The 18676-nt window shown below is 49.1% G+C and overlaps 1 protein-coding gene across 1 annotated transcript; it reads left to right on the top strand.

The window, feature by feature from the left end:
- Positions 1-218: 218 nt before the first annotated feature.
- On the top strand, positions 219-17952 carry MYO1H (myosin IH). The gene is made up of 31 exons (XM_027689297.1): positions 219-359; positions 1041-1156; positions 1584-1782; positions 2218-2298; positions 2719-2898; positions 3238-3336; positions 3958-4071; positions 4402-4473; positions 5169-5288; positions 5434-5501; positions 5811-5916; positions 6398-6478; positions 6788-6879; positions 8224-8318; positions 8547-8593; positions 8809-8889; positions 9459-9564; positions 9831-9948; positions 10213-10326; positions 10677-10753; positions 11358-11426; positions 12063-12147; positions 12900-13059; positions 13416-13499; positions 13987-14080; positions 14621-14676; positions 15138-15273; positions 15670-15737; positions 16106-16203; positions 17157-17256; positions 17802-17952. The coding sequence occupies exons 1-31, from the start codon at positions 234-236 to the stop codon at positions 17823-17825; spliced, it is 3066 nt and encodes a 1021-aa protein (XP_027545098.1). The 5' UTR covers positions 219-233; the 3' UTR covers positions 17826-17952.
- The last annotated feature ends 724 nt before the right edge of the window (positions 17953-18676 follow it).

Raw genomic sequence — 18676 nt, 5'->3', positions numbered from 1 at the left:
CGTCTTGACTTCGAAGACGTCAAAATGCAAACTCTCATAGTGTGGAATTGCCATCTCTGGACAAGCTGGAATAAGGATCTCTTGGCATTACCTGTGCAAGGATGATTTGGCCCTGGGGAGGGACTCATCTGGCCCTTCAGGTCTCTCCTAACTCTGCTCCCTCCCTCCTAATCCTGTGTTCCCCCACCTTTGTGTTGCAGAAGGAAGAAGTGGACGACAACACCGACGAGAACATGGAGGGGGCTCTGATAGCCCGGGACAGGGTCGGGGTGCAGGACTTTGTGCTCCTGGACTCCCACACCAGTGAGGCTGCTTTCCTCAACAACCTGCGGAAGCGGTACCAGGAGAACCTCATCTATGTGAGTGCTGGTCGTGTGGATTTGTGTGAAATGTCTCCAAGGGGCCTTGCTGGCTGGATCCGGGAGGAAGAGCTGTGTGCAGTCTGTGAATCCAGCAACGAGCCTTGCTGGATGTTTGTAGTACCCAGCAGGGTGATCATCCAGGAGTGGTTTGTCTACTTTAGCTGATGAAAATTACAGTCACAGCTTGCTCTGAGTTGCCTTGCAAAGTTTTAAAGGATGTGCAGTAAATAGTAATGGAATGGGAAAGGAAACACAATGCTTGAAGGTAAGGTAGAACATTGTACCTGATTTGTCTGGGAAGTGACGAGGATTTTGTTGTATGTTATGTTAACTTCAGTAGGAGAAGGATTCCATAAGTAGGAGAAAGATCCCATAAGGATCCCATGCTAATGGGATGGTCCCATGCTTATGGGACCTTGCATCTAAAATGTCAGGCCCTGAGCTTGCTGTCATGGTTCAGCTCTACTGATAACTAGAGATTTTGGAAGAAGTTTGGTGTTGACTTTGAAATAATGAAGGCTGTGGAGGGGTTTTTTTGGTTGGTTTGTTTGGCTCTCTCTTAACAAGCTCTGTGCCATCTTCTTTGGTTCTTGCTTCTTTAGTACTTGACTCCTGCTTTGGGAGCCATGATTCTGGTACTGGAGCAGGTTTCCCACCCGAGTGCTCTCTCTCCTGCAGACATACATTGGCACCCTCCTCGTGTCTGTGAACCCTTACAAGGAGCTGGACATCTACACCGTGACTCAGATGCAGCTCTACCGAGGGGTGAACTTCTTTGAACTGCCACCACATCTGTAAGTAATCCCTTCGGATGTCAGCTTGGATCACTGATTTGGGATTTCTCAGTAATGCTGGGGCACCACGGGGGTGTGTCCACAGGCACTAGGTCTGGTTTTTACTATGAGACTTTGAGTCAGACTCATTTTGAGCTCAGCTTTCCCAGTGAAAGGTGTCCCTGCCCACCACAGGGGCTGGAATGAGATCACAGAATCAGAGAATTCTGAGTTGGGAATGACCCACAAGGATAATTAAGTCCAGCTCTTCACTGAAGGGATGATGTCTAAGATCCCTTCAAACCTAAACCATCTGGGATTCTATGATCCTGTCCAACACTTGTAAAGTTAGAGCAGGCGTAAATACCCTGGAAAGCCTTTGATACTCTGTCTCCTGTGCCATTCCTGATGGATGTTCCCCTCCAAATGCCTCCTGTGCCATGTCCAGATATGCCATAGCTGACAACGCCTACCGGGTGATGTGCAGCGAGTACAACAACCACTTCATCCTCATCTCTGGGGAGAGTGGGGCTGGGAAGACAGAGGCATCCAAGAAGATCCTGCAGTACTACGCAGTGACCTGTCCCACCACGGAGCAGCTGCAGATCGTCCGGGACCGGCTGCTCCTTTCCAACCCTGTCCTCGAGGTAAGAAACTAAATCAGGGGAAAAATGCACAAAGGTTGTTGGTGGCGGCCTCACTGCTCAAGGCTTCCTCCAAGTCTGCACCCCAGGGTCCAGGAATGGCCAACACTGGCCTCTTGGTGGCACACCCTCTGAAAGAATCCTTGGGATTTAATACAATTTAATGTTTGGAAACTTAAACTTGGGGTTTCTAGCGGAGGCTGGATGAAACCTGGGAGTACGAGGAAACTGTGCAACAGCTCCTTGGGGCTTCAGTTACAGGTTCTGTAAAGCAATAATTGGTTTAGCTGAATTTCACTTGAAGCTACAGAAATACATGAGTTTGTATTTCTTTAATCCCGCTGAATTCAATGGGACTCAGGTTTGTTACTGGAACTTGGTCCTGTGTCAGGTTCTCAGTGAGGTGAGAAGTGACTTTACCTGTCTGTGTATCCACAGGCTTTTGGGAATGCAAAAACTCTGCGTAATGACAACTCGAGTAGGTTTGGGAAATACATGGACATCCAGTTTGATTTTAAGGTGAGAACAAACCCAGTGGAGCACTGTGGGAAAACAAGCTGGATCAGAGAACCTCTTGGGCACTGACCAGGCAGCCCAGGATTTATTAATCCTTACGCTGCACATTTGTGATCCTGTTTTTACAGGCCTTGCATTTTGCAGGTAAGGTCACAAGTTATCCATCCTGAAAGCTTCCTACATCACTGGCAATCCAGCCAGTGCTCCCTGGAAAGCTGAGAGAGAGTTGTAAAGCACAATTAGCAGGACAGCAAACCCTTGTAATGTTGCTGGATACTCACTCTCAAATAAAAGGTGGCAGATAAGTGACAGCAGAATTGGGTTTTTCCTGATCCTGCTCCTCATTCCTGGGTGTAAAAAACCAGCCATCATAGGGATGTTATTGGTATTTTTGGTGTTGATCTGACTGCTCTGTCCTGCCAGGGAGCGCCAGTGGGAGGGCACATCCTCAGCTACCTAATTGAGAAATCCAGAGTTGTCCACCAAAACCACGGGGAAAGGAATTTCCATATTTTCTACCAGTTGTTGGAGGGTGGAGAGAAGGATCTTCTGTCCTGGCTCGGGCTGGAGCGCAACCCCCAGAAGTACACGTATCTCATCCAGGTCAGTGGGAGCTGCTCCCCCTGTGGCACACCAGGAATCACAGGGGTTGCAAAGGCAGCTTGGGCAGGAGATATTCTTACCCTGAAAAACAGAGGATAGCTGCAAGCTCAGGCTCTGCACAAGCTTTAACCAATTTATGGTAACACTCAGTGCTTTGTTTTAGGTTTTCAGTATAAACTGAAAAATCTCATCAAAAGAGCCACTTTTAGGATTAATAGCACTGACATAACTTGCTGAGGAAACTGGAAATGAAAGCAGTCTGCCCAGAAGTATCTGTTTGCTGATTAATAAATTTGCTTTGCCAATGAATTGTACTAATCCATCTTTCTTTTACTGTAGGGTCGATGTGCCAAAGTGTTTTCTATTAATGACAAGAATGACTGGAAAATAGTCCGCAAAGCTTTTTCTATCATTGACTTCACTGAGAAAGATATCGAGGTGTGTGTGTTAAAAGGGAATTTAAGGAGGGAACTGCTGTTTTCCTGAACTGATGGAAACAGCCTTTCTTGGGAGAGGTGTTAAGGGTGGAATAGGGCATTATTTTGGTGGTTAGTACCTGGAGGGAGCCGACAACAAAGATGGAGAGGGACTTTTTACAAGAGCATGGGTGACAGGACAAGGGGGAATGGTTTCCCACTGACAGAGGGTAGGGTTGGATGGGAGATTGGGAAGGAATTCTTCCCTGTGAGGGTGGTGAGGCCCTGGCACAGGTTGCCCAGAGAAGCTGTGGCTGCCCCATCCCTGGAAGTGTCCAAGGCCAGGTTGGATGGGGCTCTGAGCAACTTAGGCTAGTGGAAGGTGTCTCTGTCCATGGCAGGGGTGGGACTGGAAAATCCTCAAGGTCCTTTCCAACCCAGGCCATTCTGCGACTCCACGGGATGGAGGGAGTGGATGGGTGAGGAGCATGATACCCGTGGGGGCATCACACCCCTGGAGCAGGTTCTGTGACTCACCTCCCTCAGCCTGGCAATATTCTGATTACCAGCAGGTGTAGGAAAGAGTTGCACCACTCCCAAGCTCTGGAAACCTGTGTTCTAATGGTCTACCTCCTGTTCTTAGCACCTCTTTGGAATTGTTGCCAGTGTCCTGCACCTCGGGAACATTCAGTTCGAAGAGGACAGCAATGGCCATGCCATCATCCGGGATGGCACCCAGATCAAGTGGATTTCAAAGGTACCTTTGCTGAGACAGTGCCAGTATTGCCAGTGCTACAAAGAAGACCTTAACCCTGCTGTATTTTTTTTCTTAAGGAAAAAACATTTGTTCCCCAAAACAGGAGGATAACTATATAAATACCTAACTATATAAATACCCAGCTCTTGCTGTAAACTGTCTAGAATTTTCTCTGTAGCTCATCTCCCTGGAACTTCCTTAATTGCTGTTGCTCAAAGAAGAGGGTGACTGGGAAGGCACTGGGGGTTGTGCCCCACTGGTCACACTGTGCTGCCTGTTTAAAGTGTCCTGCTGGCTGGGCCCCGAGTGCAAATATTCCCTTTCCCGCAGCTCCTGGGTGCTCACCTGTCCATCCTGCAGGAAGCTCTCACCCACCGCAAGATCGAGGCCAGATCCGAAGAGGTATCGAGTGATTCTGTGTAACCCCAGACATTGGGAGACCCCCAACTCTGAGGGGGGGAACAAGGAGCTCTGTTCTCCATGTTACAGTACAAACAGGTCACTCTGGCTGTCCCACTCCTCCTCCACATTCCCTTCTTCTAGCTGAGACATTAAATTAAATATATCCCCCATATTAGGGTTTCTTGCTGAACAAGAAACTGTTAAAAACCTGGGAGCAGGAACTTGCAGGCAGCCCTGTGTTAGAGCCAAACAATTTCCCTTCGTCCAGTCCTTAGTGCTTCCTGGGAAACTGGAAGAAAACACTGGTAAAAACTGCTCTTCGAGCATTTTGTATCTTTATTTTAATAAAATAAAAGTAAGAGGAAGTCAGAATAGCTTCCCCACTTGTCTAAGTTAGTATTCTCCAAAATTTAGTGTCCCAAGCCTGCTGGCATGTAGTGGTTGAAGGAACACTGATGGGAAATAAAGCTATAGGTGGAATCATGGAAGCCCAGAATGGTTTGGGTTGGAAGGGACCTTAAAGATTATCCAGTCCACCCCCTGCCATGGGTATGTACAGGAGCAGCTGCAGCCCAGCTGTGCTGTGGTGCACAACAGTGGGGGTGCACACCAAGCCACAAGTGTGAACTGGCTTGGCAGAAGTTTGCTGTGATTACCTGTGGTGTTTGGCACCTCTGGCATATCTTTATTTCCAGGTCCTGAGCCCGCTGAACGTGGATCTGGCATTCTATGCTCGGGATGCCGTAGCCAAGGCGATTTACGGACGGACTTTCACTTGGCTTGTCAACAAAATCAACAGCTCTCTGGCCAACAAGGTTGGTTTCTTGCCTGGGGTCCTGCTTTAAAGTGGCTTCTCCATTGGGATGTGACATGAAAGTCTCAAAGAGAAAGTTTAAAATTCAGGTGGAAGAAGGAACATGCAGGGAAGGAGCAATTGCAGAGCTGTGGTGTCTTTAACAGGATTCAACTCAGAAAACAGTTATTGGCCTGCTGGATATCTATGGCTTTGAAGTGCTGGACACAAACAGGTAAGGGCTGTTCCTGAGGCTTGGGGTGACCTGGGGCATGTGCTGAAGTCCTGCCTGACTTCTGGAGTGTGCTCTTCCTCCCACAAGGCAAGACATGGGGGACGGTAAAATCTGGGTGCAGGGTGTTTGCTGAACCCCACTGAAAACCTAGCTTGGGCTGCAGGCCTGGGTTTGGGCTGTTGGTACCGATGTGTGGGTTTGGTTTGTGTGGAAGTGGGTGGTTTGGCTTGAGAACAGCAGGTGCTGGTGGGAGAAGCTGAACTGCCCATGAAACACATAAAACCTGATGCTCATTTAAACCCCCTGAAGCTTTGAGCAGTTCTGCATTAATTACTGCAATGAGAAGCTCCAGCAGCTGCTGATTGAGATGACCCTGAAAGCAGAGCAGGAGGAATACGAACTGGAAGGGATAGAGGTACATTATATTTTCCCCTCCTTTTCTCTTTGAACTGCCATTACACTGAATGCTTTTGATCAGCAATGTGAAAGGCATCCTGCTTTTTTCAGTTTGTTATTGTTCCCATGGGAAGTGTGAGAATCCCCTTTTGAAGTGTAATTTAGCCAAGACTTAATTTACATCATTTAACAAAGAAGCAGGACCTTCCCCAAAACCCAGATGTTAAGCAGTGACAATGTCCCTGGAGAATGAGGAACTCCAGCAGTGCAAGACATGGGAAGGTGGAAAACATTCATGTAGAGGACAAGGAGCTGGTCTGGGCTGCTGAAAGCAGGAGAACTCTGGAGTGAGGTCATGGATCACTGTGCTGTCACCTTTTCCCTTCAGCTGGTCCTAATTCACAACACTGATCTTTAGTGGGATCTAAGTTCCAAAGAACTTTAAAATTGCAAAGAAAAGGTCTTCATCTAAAGCTGTTCTTCCTGTTTTCATCTTCCAGTGGGAGCCAATCCCATATTTTAACAACAAAATCATCTGTGACTTGGTTGAGCAGAAGCACAAAGGAATAATCTCCATTCTGGTAAGAACAGTGTTTGTGATAAATTAAAATGCTGGCCTGTGCCCTGCTCTAATGACCTATAATCACATTTTTTTTCCTCTGATTATGGGATGGATCTGCATTATCCAGAGTGTAAACACACTGACCTTGCAAACAAACACCCAAAAGTTGAAGGCGGAGGATCTGACGGCTGGAGAGCTGTGGGGGCTGAAGGGGGTGGGTGCTTTGCTTCTCCACCAACCGGTCTCAGGCTTTGTGTAACACAGTTATATTTTGTGGAGGAGGGAGCAGGTGCTCAGAGCAGCCCTGATCCAGTGTCTGCTCTTCCAGGATGAGGAATGTTTACGGCCTGGGGAAGCGACTGATCTGAGCTTCTTGGAAAAGCTGGAAGAGAAAGTAGGAGATCATGCCCACTTCGTGACGTATGCATTTACCTCTGTATCCTATCCCAGCCTCTCCCCATCTCAAATCCATGACAGTGTTGGGGAGGGAACAATGTTTGCTTTGTACCAAAGCAAATCAAGCAGCCCATGCAGTGTCTGACACTGAAATGTGCTGCACTGGCAGAGTCTGACCTGGGGCACCGGGAGGTGGAGGGGGGTCCTGTCTCTTTGCTGGTGTGATGCTGATCTGTGAACTGGTTTCATTCCACACTAAAATTAGGGACTTGTGTTCAGCCCATGATTTTAGCCCATGAAGGTGAGACGACTCTGGCCACAGGTGGCTTTGGCCCCACTGACTCCAGGGAAAGCTGAGGATGTTGTGACAAGGAGCCCAGTGCCTGAGGGCTGTATAAATATTGACATTCATCTTGCCACTTGTGAGATTTGAGTACGCAAAGGAGAGAAAATGCTCCTGCTCCTATCCCTGAGCTGAGTGACATTTTGGTTGATACTGTGTTTGCAGTGGGTTTGGAGCCCATTTTGGTGGCAGATGAGTGCGTTGGCGCTGGGCTGGTTCCCAGCAGGAGCTGCTGAAGGCTCTGACAAGGCATCAATTCCGAGCCCCGCTGCTGAGCTGTCACTGTTCCTACAGCTCTGAACTTCGCCACAGCCAAGTGGAAAATTTGGAGCCAACTTCCTTGTCACCACAATGTGCCTTAATGCTGTTCTGCCTGATTAAAGCTTTAAATAGCAGTGCTGGAGCTACTTAAACAGGATCTGTACTTGGCGATGCTCTTGGAAGGAGCTTTGATAGACTAATGTGCTGTTGTGACACCCAGCTCTGCAGTTACTGACTGCTTACAAAGCTGAAACTTCAACTGTGAAGTTGCTCTTTTTTTTCTTGGTATTTTTTTTTCTCCAGGGAATCCTTGCTTTCTAAAATTTCTCCACTATTCTTGAACATTTGGATTCCTCCTTTGTATTTGGGTTCTTGCCCTAGGGCAAAATATCTTGAGCAATCCTTTGCCCCGGGTTTGCTTTGAAGTTGAGGGAGTTGCTAATCTTTTCCCCCCATTTAAGCAAATAAGAATGTATTTAAATGAATGTTATGGGAAGAAATCTTAATATTTCTGGAAAGGGTGATCCTTGTCAAAAGGCAATAGGAAGGTCACAGGTATTCTGAGTTTATGGGAGCTGCTCTCATTCTCTGCTGCCACCAGAGATAAATGATGGTTTGAGTCTGGGCCGTAACTCTACAGTCAGAGCCCCATCAAGAGGCACAAACCCTCTGTTTCCAGCTGTCCTGCAGCTGTGACTCTCTCCAAGCTGAGCAAAGCTGTTTGTTGCCCTTTCTCTTGGTGTTTTGCTGTTTTTCCCCTGCAGTCGCAAACTCGCGGACCAGAAAACGCGGAAATCCATCGACTGGGTGGATTTCCGGCTCCTCCACTACGCAGGAGAGGTCACTTACTGTGCTGTTGGTGAGTGAGCAGGCCCAGTCTGGGAGTTACCTGAGCTCTTCAGGTGATGTGGGAGCTGAGGACTTGATGGGAAGAGGAATTCCCAAATACCTGCCCTCTGGAGGCACTGTTATTTGAATGTCTCACACGTGACTGCAGTGAGAATTTTGAGGACGGAAGTGTCCTGATTTTGTGCTGAAGTTTGTGGCCTCCAAAATAATTAAACTTTTTTTAAAATATTTTTTTCAGGATTTCTGGAGAAGAATAACGATCTGCTGTACAGAAACCTGAAGGAGGTAAGGACAAAAAAAGGGATTCTATTCTCTTGTTACCTGCTTGGAGCAGAAATGCTTTGCAGAAGATGTATTTAATCCCTGCAGCAAGAAAGAACATACTTTTCTCTTTAGCAGTGACCTTTAGGCACCTGTGTGTGTCCCCTCAGGGCTGTGCTGCTCACAGGAGCAATAGAAGTGCTGCTCAATAAGGCAACTTCTAGTTCCTCCTGTTTCAGGTTCTGTGCAACTCCAAGAATGCCATCATTAGAGATTGTTTCCTCCTGTCAGAGCTGGACAACAGGAGGAGACCAGAGACTGTGAGTTTTGTCTTTAGTCTTAACTTTGAATGTAAACTCAACTCCCCAAGCCTTGGTTTAACCACTGATCCTGCCCTTAGTCCTTATGGCCATAAACTAAAACACAAGAAGTTCCACCTCAACATGAGGGAAAATTTCTTTCCATAGAGATGGCAGAGCACTGGAACAGCTGCCCAGGGAGGGTGGTGGAATCTCCTCTCTGGAGACATTCCAAACCCACATGGGCAAGTTCCTGTGTCACCTGCTCCAGGTGACCCTTCCTGGACAGGACTGGATGATCTCCAGAGGTCCCTTCCAACCCTAATGATTCTGGGATTCCTGAACTTGGTGGATGTTTTTGCTGTTGTTCCACCCCTGCAAACTTCCTGGCAGCTGAGCAGTGATGCTGCTGAGACAGCAGCTAGTGTTTTTTTATATTTTTATATATATATATATATATATATGTATGTATATATATAAAACACGACAGCTTTCAATTCCAGCTTTAAGCTGAATGCAGGGAGTGAGTTATCTCAATTCCTGCGGTGATGTGTTCCAAGGCTAAGAAAGTTCTTTCAATGCTGTCTTAGGTTGCAACCCAGTTCAAAAACAGCCTGACGAGTCTGATAGAAATCCTGATGTCCAAGGAGCCTTCTTACATCCGCTGCATTAAACCCAACGACAACAAGGAGCCTGGTAAGGCTGGAGACACTGAGGAGGTCAAGGAGTGAACTGAGAGACTTGTTTGTAGCAAGGTGCAGCCTGTGTATGTGCTGTGTATGTGCCTGTGTATGTGTGTGTTTTTATATATATGTATACGTAAATAGCTTAGTTAAGCTGCAGCAAAGTCATCACCTTGGATAGTTGGGGATTTGATTCCTCTCTGGTTTCTCCCAACACATGGACAAGTGGGGGAGCTTCCACAGGCAGAACTTGCCAGTGAGTGTGTGTCCTTGCTGCAGGGAAGTTTGATGATTTCCTGATCCGACACCAGGTGAAGTACCTGGGCCTGATGGAGCATCTGCGGGTGCGACGAGCCGGCTTCGCGTACCGGCGCAAGTACGAGCTCTTCCTGCAAAGGTGGGCTTTCCCAGGGAATCCTGCCCTCCCATGGGGGCTGCTGAGCAAGCTGTGGTTGAATGTCCAGTCTCAGTGATGGGAGGTGTCAGCAGACACTCCTCTTCACCAAAAATAACCTTTGCACGTGTCTTGTCTGGATCCGTTTTGACCTGTTTTGGCATAGTCTGTCTCGAATAAAGCAGTGGAAATTTGAGGGGGAGAGTTTTCAGGAAAGGGTTTCTCAAATTTTATGCCATTTGTGTTGATGTCTTGCTGACCTTTCAGGTATAAATGCCTCTGTCCAGCTACTTGGCCCAACTGGCACGGGACAGCAGCTGAGGGTGTGGAGAGGCTCATCAAGCACATAGGTTACAAGCCTGAGGAGTACAAATTAGGAAGGTAAATGTCCTTGCTCTGGCTGTCATCTCTGCTCTCATTGTTTACCATTGGATCTTCTGTCCTGTCTGTGACACAAGCAAGGAGACAGATAAAGCCCCCAGATACAGACATTTCTTATTTATTTTTACTTGTTTCCATGGAAGCTTCAATCCAGCCTCGTTTCTTCCATCTCTGGGTTAGGGCAGATGGGCTGCTTTGCCTCAGCTCCAGGTTTCCTGCTTGCTTGGGCAGCCCAGGGCAACTTTAGGCTTGGGTGGCATCACAGCTGGTTGGAGGACCCTGAACCTGGTTGGGGCAGCTGAAACAAGGGCCCACCATGAATGATAACCTGTTCCTGGTCTCTTTTTCAGAACCAAAATATTCATTCGTTTCCCAAAGACTCTGTTTGCTACAGAAGATGCCTTTGAGTACAGGAAACAACTGCTGAGTAAGGTTCTAGTTCCCTTCCTCTGACACAGACTAAGCAGCAGGGCCTGGTGAACCGTGTTCTGGGCTCCAGGTTGATGTAGGAGATGCCAGGTTGGATGGGGCTTGGAGCAACCTGGGCTGGTGGAAAGTGTACCTGCCCATGGCAGGGGGTGGAACAAGATGGGCTTTAAGGTCCCTTCCAACCCAAACCACTCTGGGATTCTGTGCACCGTGGTGGGAGCTGAGCCCCCTGGTCTGCATAGCTCTGCAGAATCCATGGAAAATGCAGTAATCTTTCTCTCCCAGGGTGGGGAGAAATCACTGGCTCTATTGCTTGAGTCCTGGATCTGTGGCTCCTTCAGAGCTCCTCAGTCCTATGAGTCCATGCCTAGATGCACTGAGTACTTTTCCCTTGGAATTGGGATCTCACCTGTCTGCACCTGCCTGAAAAGCATAAATGAAGGGCACAGTACCTACACAGGCCACTCCTGGGCCTGTTGCTGTTGTGGCTCCTCTGTTCCCTGGTGGTTGTGCAGCCCCTCCTGTGCTGGTGGAGTGTGGGATCTCGGCTCCTCAGTCTCTGGTCCTGGAGGTACAAGTGATGCCCCTGCCTCTTTTTCCAGTTTCAAGACTACAGGCCAAATACAAAGGATTCCTTGGGAAAAGAGCATACCAGAAGAAGAGGAAAGCAGGTATGGGCTCTGGAGTGGAGGATTCTCTCAGGGCTGGGCATTGTATTTTTGGGAGGTCACAAATCCATGGTGCTGTGGGTAACACTCGTGGCTTCCCTGCAGGGCTGTGGGTGTCAGGTGAGATGCAGGTGTCAGCTGCACAAAGAGCATTCACAGAGCAGTTACAGAGACCCTTTTAGTTGTGTTTGGCTCCTCACACCACAAGCTGCTCTTGGCCCCAGCCAGGCACCAGCTGTGGGAGCAGCTCTGAGCAGCAGCAGCACTTTCTGCCACGCACATGGGGATGTTCTGGAGTACCCAGGAGCTGATTATCAGCTGCTGGGGGGAAAAAAACTTTTACCACATCAGGCAGGCTGATCTAAAATCTGCAGGCTCAAAGGCAGCTTTCTGAGATGGGCTGTGTGCAGGGACAGCAGGAGGCTGAGCAGTGACAAGGTCTGGTCCTGCCTTGGGGTTGAGCTCCCCAGTGCAGCTGAAACTGGATCAACCACTTATGATGGAGAAGAAAACATCCTAGAATTCTTGCTGCTCCCATCAGCTGACCTTTAGAGCTGCAAGAGAACCAGTTCTATCTTCTGCTGTGTGGATTAAAGGACAGCTTGGCACAGGCCCTCTGATACCTGATTGTTCTTGCAGCCATCAAGCTGGAGGCGTGTTGGCGAGGAGTGCTGGCACGGAAGGAGGCCAAGAAGAGGACGTGGGCAGTTCAGACAATCAGGAAGTAACTATCACTGTGGGGGGGGTCCTGGGGAGGGCTGTGGGAGGGGGGTCCCAGCGTGGAGATGGTGTCTGGACAACGAGCCCAGAGTACCGACAGTGCAGGGGGTCAAAACCAGCTCCTTCCCAGCCATTTCCAAGCTGTGGTTGTAGGTAGGAGGACAAGTGCCAGGGGTTGGTCTGAAATGCCTGGCACCTCCTCAGGAATTCTCTGACTGGCACAAATTTCTGTGGCTCTGCTGGTTTGTATTTCCAAACCATAGAATCCCAGAACGGTTTGGATTGGAAGGACCTTAAAGCTCATCCAGTCCCACCCCTGCCATGGGCAGGGACACCTTCCACAAGACCGTGTTGCTCCAAGCCCCATCCAACCTGGCCTTGGACACTCCCAGGGATGGGGCAGCCACAGCTTCTCTGGGCAACCTGTGCCAGGGCCTCACCACCCTCACAGGGAACAATTGCTTCCTAATATTTTGCACACCCCTCCATCCCCTTACATCCTCCCTCTCCACTCCCTTAAACCCAGCTCCTGAAGTAGAGCTGATCTTCCTTTCAGTCTCCAAAGCACCGTGTTCTGGCCAACAGAACCTGGGAAAAAAAAGTTAATATTTAAGACATTATAAAGCTTAAGATTGCCACTGCTGTACCTCTGTTAACATCAGTGATCTGTTAACCTGTTGTGTGTCCTCTGTCCCTCACCTCACTCCATGGATTTCTCAAGGTCACATGTCAGTTCTGGTTTGGTGTTTTCTGTAGGTTCATAACTGGCTTCATCAATCGGAAGAAGCCCCTTTGCCCGGAGAACAGGGAGTTTGTGAGGCTTGCCCAGTACAACTACCTGGTGAAGCTCCGAGACCACCTTCCAAAAAATGTCTTGGACAAGAGCTGGCTCCAACCTCCCTCCATCCTGGAAGAGGTGGGTGCTGCTGGAGGCTTTGGGAGAGGTGAAGGTGCTTCTGTTCCGTGGTCACGTGTGTGCACTCCTCGTGTGGGAGAAGAGCAAGGATCTGCTGGCTTGTCCCCTTTGGAAGAGCCTGAGATCTGCTGTGTCTGGATGGGAGTGGGAGGAATGGCCCCAGGTTTGTGTTTCCAAGGGAAAGGAGGGAGCTCTGTGTTGTTTTAAACAATACAAAGGAAAAATGCACAGACAGAAAAGTGAACTCACAAGCCCTATAAAGACAAAATTAATCCCAAGAGCTTTTAGGCTCATGGCACAGACAGACCTGTTTGCACAACTTCCCTACTGTTTTATTTTAACTTTTTTTGATGTAGACATCCGAGCTGCTCCGGAAGATCTGCATGAGGAACCTGGTGAGGAAATACTGCCGGGGGGTCACTGCCGAGAGGAAAGCACAGGTAACCAACACCTGAGTGCCAGTGTGTGAGTTCAAACACACTCTGCCTGAGTGACCTCTGTTCCCTGTGGAGCATCTGGAACACAGGCTGCACCTCCTGCTGCTGCTCTCACCCACTCAGGGATAAGAGCAATCACATGGGAGCCTGGAGTCAGGGATTCCTTCCAGTGTCTCTTGCAATGTATGGAGCAGTTCTCCTCCAGACATGTGGGGCTTTATCTTAGGGCATTAAAACCACACTCCATGTAATTAGAAAAGATCCATAAATCAGAAAAATCTGTAGGATTGTCCCTGCTGCCCCTTTATTTGGTGTAATACAGGAATAGCCTAAAGCTGTTGGAAGAAATGCAGCACAATTCCATGATTCCATAGTCAGGTGGGCAGTGCATGAGTGGAAGGATGTTGGGCAGTAACAGTGTTCACATCAGACCTCCTGATGTTCCTGATGGAGGATCTCTGAGGATAAAGGCTGTTCCTCCCCACCTCAGTTGCAGCAGAAGGTGGTGACCAGTGCTGTTTTCCAAGGGAAGAAGGAAGGATATGTCCAGAGCATCAACCAGCCCTTCCTGGACACCCGGCTGAGTGAGTGCACAGCAACCCCCAGGGCCTTGGCCACGGGCTCCTGCTCAGGGAAGGTCTGTTGGACCAAACAGACTCATTTCCAAGAGAAATTCCCACCTGGCAGAGGCAGCATCATCTGCTGCATTTGGGCCCTGCAGTTGGAGTTTCTTCCTCTTTCATGTCTAGTGACACCTACTCAGAGATCAATCTGCCAGATTGGTTCTCACACTGGGGGTACTGGGATCCCTTTGGGACACAGAGCCAGAAACCTGAGCAGAATTCCCTGTAGGCTGGGGTGGATCAGGGTCTGAACCAAGAGCAGACTCAAGAACGGGCAGAAACTTCCAGTGTGAATTAATTGTCAGGCAGGAGAGTCACCAAAATGGGTCTGGGGGTGGCTGGAAGTGACCACCCTCAGTTTGGAAGGGATTGTGCCAGAGAGATGAGGACAACTGGGATGAAGACAATGCAGCTGTCTGGTGTTGGCTGGGGCAGTGGTAACTGTCTGTGGCTATAGGTCTGTCACCTACACTCAGTTTCTCTTTCTGGTTTGCTCCTCAGAAGTGAATGATATAAACCCCAAAGTGCTGCAGGTCATCCAAGGGGAGAACATCAAGGTAAGGGAAGGACAGAACCCTTGGAATAGGCTTCACCGGAGTCCTGGAGCTGGTTGGTCACACAGGGCCTGATGAATAGCAGTGCAGCCACTATTTCCTTGCTTTTAAATTGGAGACAGGCCTCAAAATGTACCTAAATAAGTTATTTAAGATTCTATTCCTAGCCCTGTTCGGGCTGTACAGGCAGGAGCAGAGCCAGGGTGTCCATGCACTTCCCATGGTTCTGGCAGAGAGGGCACAGGGGACCCATCTTGCTCAGAGCAGGGTTCTGCTCTCTGGATTTCCCAGTATAAAGAATCCAGATCCCTGTGAGCAGAGCTCGGCAGGAGCTGCTGAGAGCTGGGCCTGCAGCTCCACAGGCAGAGCTGCTCCTCACTGAGCTGCTTCCAGTCAGGAAAACTCAACTGCCTGGCCCAGGCCCCGCAGCAGTGAAAGTGCTGATTGCAACTCGTTGTTTTCAGTATGTGACCCCCGTGATAAAATATGACAGGAACGGGTTCAAGGCACGGGAGCGGCTCCTGGTGCTGACCCAGAGCTCGGCCTACGTGGTGGAGGTGGCCAAGGTCAAGCAGAAGATCGACTACTCCACATTGAAAGGTAACTCTGGGAGTCCTTTGTCCAAGGCCAGGTTGGATGGGGCTTGGAGCACCCTGGGCTAGTGGAAGGTGTCCCTGCCTGTGGCAGGGGGTGGAACAGGATGGGCTTTAAGGTCCCTTCCAACCCAAACCATTCCATGACTCTGTGATGATTCCATGAGTCATCGTGGGGCTTCATGTCCTGTCAGAGACCCTGGGGGGAAGGATGAACTTCTGAAACTTAGTCTTACAAAGATATTTGGAGCAATTACCTACCTGGAACAGATTTTCCTGGGGGATGGACAAAGGGTTTGAGTGTCAGCCTTGAAGTAGAATTTTGTAACTAAGAGAACACAGTTCTTTGCCCTCTGGAGTTGGGTTTGGTGGGTTTTCCTCTAATTTTGGATTTCTTTTGAAGGGATCTCCACCAGTAACCTGAGTGATGGGATCGTGGTCATTCATGTTCCAGAGGACAACAAACAGAAGGTAGAAAATTGTGATGTAACTCGTGTGAGCTGGTGGTTAGAAATAAGGTCTTGTGGCTGATGCTTCCAATATCATCCTATAAAATACCGGGATTACATAATTACTGATGCTTATTAATTCCTCCTCAGACTTGTGCTCCAGACCATTCCCCAGCTATGTTCCTGTATCTGGACATGCTCTTGCCTTTTTTTAGAGCCAGAGTTGCTCTAAATCCTAAATAATCCCTGGAAAGGATGTTTAATTCGGTCACTTCTGCCAGGCAGTCACTGCTCTGGCATTCCAAAGGAGTCTCCCTGAGTGCACCATTGCTCTGTGGTCACATTTTGGGGTGGTGCCAGGTGACTTTATCCCTCTTTTCTCCTCTCCAGGGCGATGTGATCCTGCAGTGCGAGCACGTCTTCGAGATGGTGACGAAGCTCTGCATGTTGGCCAACAAGCAAAGCCTCGTTAAGGTTGTGCAGGGAAGGTGAGGAAGGAAGGTGGGTGGGCACCACTGGGCAGGCTCTATTCTATGGAAAAACCTGCTTCAAAACCTTTTAGGTCTGGACTACTCAGGTCAAGAGTATTGCCCTCCCCCAGCAGACAGTGCCCAAAGCTGGTCAGGTCTAATGCAGCAGCATTCCATGGCTTCCATAGGCACAGGAGAGACAGGAAAGGATGCACTGAGAGAAAATATATTAAAAATCATTCCAACCTTTTTCCCAGGCTAATGAGGCTTGTTTCCATGGTGGGTGCACCTTGCTGGGTGTGCTGCTCTGCTCTGAGAGCTGCCCGTGCCCCAGCTGCCTAAACCCCAAACTTATTTATAGGTGATTGCACTTTAAAACCACCTCTTTCAGGTTCCTGCTGCTGTGTCCTGAGCGTGAGGTTGTGAGTTTAGTGATCTCCCAGTGGATCCCATTAGCCCCAGGTCTGAGGAAAGCCAGCTGGAAAGCTGGGGGTCACCTCAGGATAAATGCTTCTCTCCCAAAGGGATTGAGGAGGCCCAAAATGTGATTGCAGAGCTCAGGATCCTTCCAGCCATGGCCCCGAGCTGAGGGCAGGTGGATGGTCTGTGTCTCTGATCTCCGTGTGAATTGGAGCTGGCAGGTGAAACCTGCACTTCTGCTCCAGCTTTTCTCCCTGGCTTTTGCCTTTCAGCTGTAATTAGATTTGGTGTGTTCAGTGGTTTTCTCCAGGTCAGATCTGCTTAACTTCTAGTGCTTAATTGCACCAGGAACATTCAAAGCCTGGGCCAGGCAGGGACATTCCATTCATCAAACCCATCAGCCTGGGGGGATAATGCAATTGTTTAGGAAATTCACCTAAGCTGAGGCTCTGATCTCTCATCTAAGGAGATTTGCCAAGGAACAGAAATAAAGGAGGCTTAGAGTAAAGCCTGTTGTGGGGAGAGCACTCCTGGGGGTTCTGTCCTTGCAGCCTCCGGTTCCGCATCGGCTCCGGGAAGGAGGGGACGATGGTGTTCACTGTGGGGAAGGAGCCTCAGGTCTTCAAGGACAAGACTGGACAACTAACAGTGGTAAGGCCTCATCTGAGCACGGGAATACACCTTGTGCTTCCTCCTGTGACACCCTACACCTGTAGAGAGCACAGCCAAGTGCCCTTCGTGGGACTTCAGGAGGAACTGAGTCCTCTCACAGAGCAGAGGTACAGGAGTCACTACTCACCGGTGTGCATGAGGTGATGCACAACAGCTGGTTCTGGCTGTGCTGGGAGCTGCAGCTCCATGAATTGTGTAGGAATTGCCACTGCTGCTTGCCCTTGAGCTGGCACAGGGATGGGGGAGCAAGGCTCACCCCTGGCTTGGTCAATTAGAGAATTTAACCTGACCCAAATTCAATGAGCACCTGCAAAATGAGGTCTCAGGTGACATTTTCCACCTCTTATTGCCTCCCTCAACCAAGTTATGCCTGGAATCGGTTGGGGGATGGAGAGGAGGCACTTGTCATCCTAGCAGGTCATGTGAGGAGCTGAGAGCTCCAAGGAAGAATTCCATGGAGGTGTAATACCCTCAGGACACTGGTCAGCTGTCCCTAATGTAATGACTCCTTTTCCTCATCCCAGGTGTCAACCCAGGTAAAGTCTTGATGAGAACCAGTTCCTGTTCCCGGGCCCTGCCTTGGCTGGGAGCAGAAAGGAGCCTGCAGGATGAGACCAGCCCTCACATCTCCCCTGGAATCTCTGATGCCACAGGGCTGCTGTGATTTGAGAGTTTGCTTGCATCTTTTAGGCTCTTTTTTTATAGCTTAAAACTACTCAACTATAGCTAAACAAAATCCATGATGTTGCTGTAACATTCCAGCGAGCAGAGATGCTCGTTACACAGTCACAGGGATGTGTTTAAACCAAAAGCTGCAATTCCACAGGTAAAATGTCTGTCTCTGAGAGCTCCAACTGGTCAGGAAGGATTAAGACAGAAGCCAAGAGGCTTCTTTAGCTGTACTTTGAGTCACAACTCAGGAGAACTGCAAAAAGAGCAGATCAGTGATGTTAACTCTGGTCTGAAAACACCTTTTCTGTGGGCAGACTGGCAAAGCCTTTAGCTCAGAATGACGAGAGGAGGGTCAGGGCAACAGCAGGGTTGGTGCAGATGGTTTTGGTGGTGCTTTGGTTGAGCTGAAACTGCAGTTAAACTGAAAAATCCACGTTCACCACACAACCTTCACTTACCTAAAAAAAACAAAAAACCCCAACCAACCAAAACAAAAACTCCCCCTCCCCCAATCAAAATAGCATCATCACAACACGAAGTGAAAATGGACAACTTACACCAAATCCACCCCTTGTCCCTTCACCACAATTACAACTAAAATGCCCCATGCTCAGGTCCCTGACTTGCTGCCTTTACCCCCTGGGGCCTCTGCCCTGAGCAGTGCCAGGGGGTCAAATTAACATCCACAAGGAGGTGGTATTTCTCCCCCAAAGCTCCTCCCAGCTCC

This window comes from Neopelma chrysocephalum, unplaced genomic scaffold (assembly GCF_003984885.1).
Source record: "Neopelma chrysocephalum unplaced genomic scaffold, ASM398488v2 Primary Assembly neopelma1_77, whole genome shotgun sequence".
NCBI lineage: Eukaryota > Metazoa > Chordata > Aves > Passeriformes > Pipridae > Neopelma > Neopelma chrysocephalum.
This window is presented reverse-complemented; position numbering and strand designations above follow the sequence as displayed.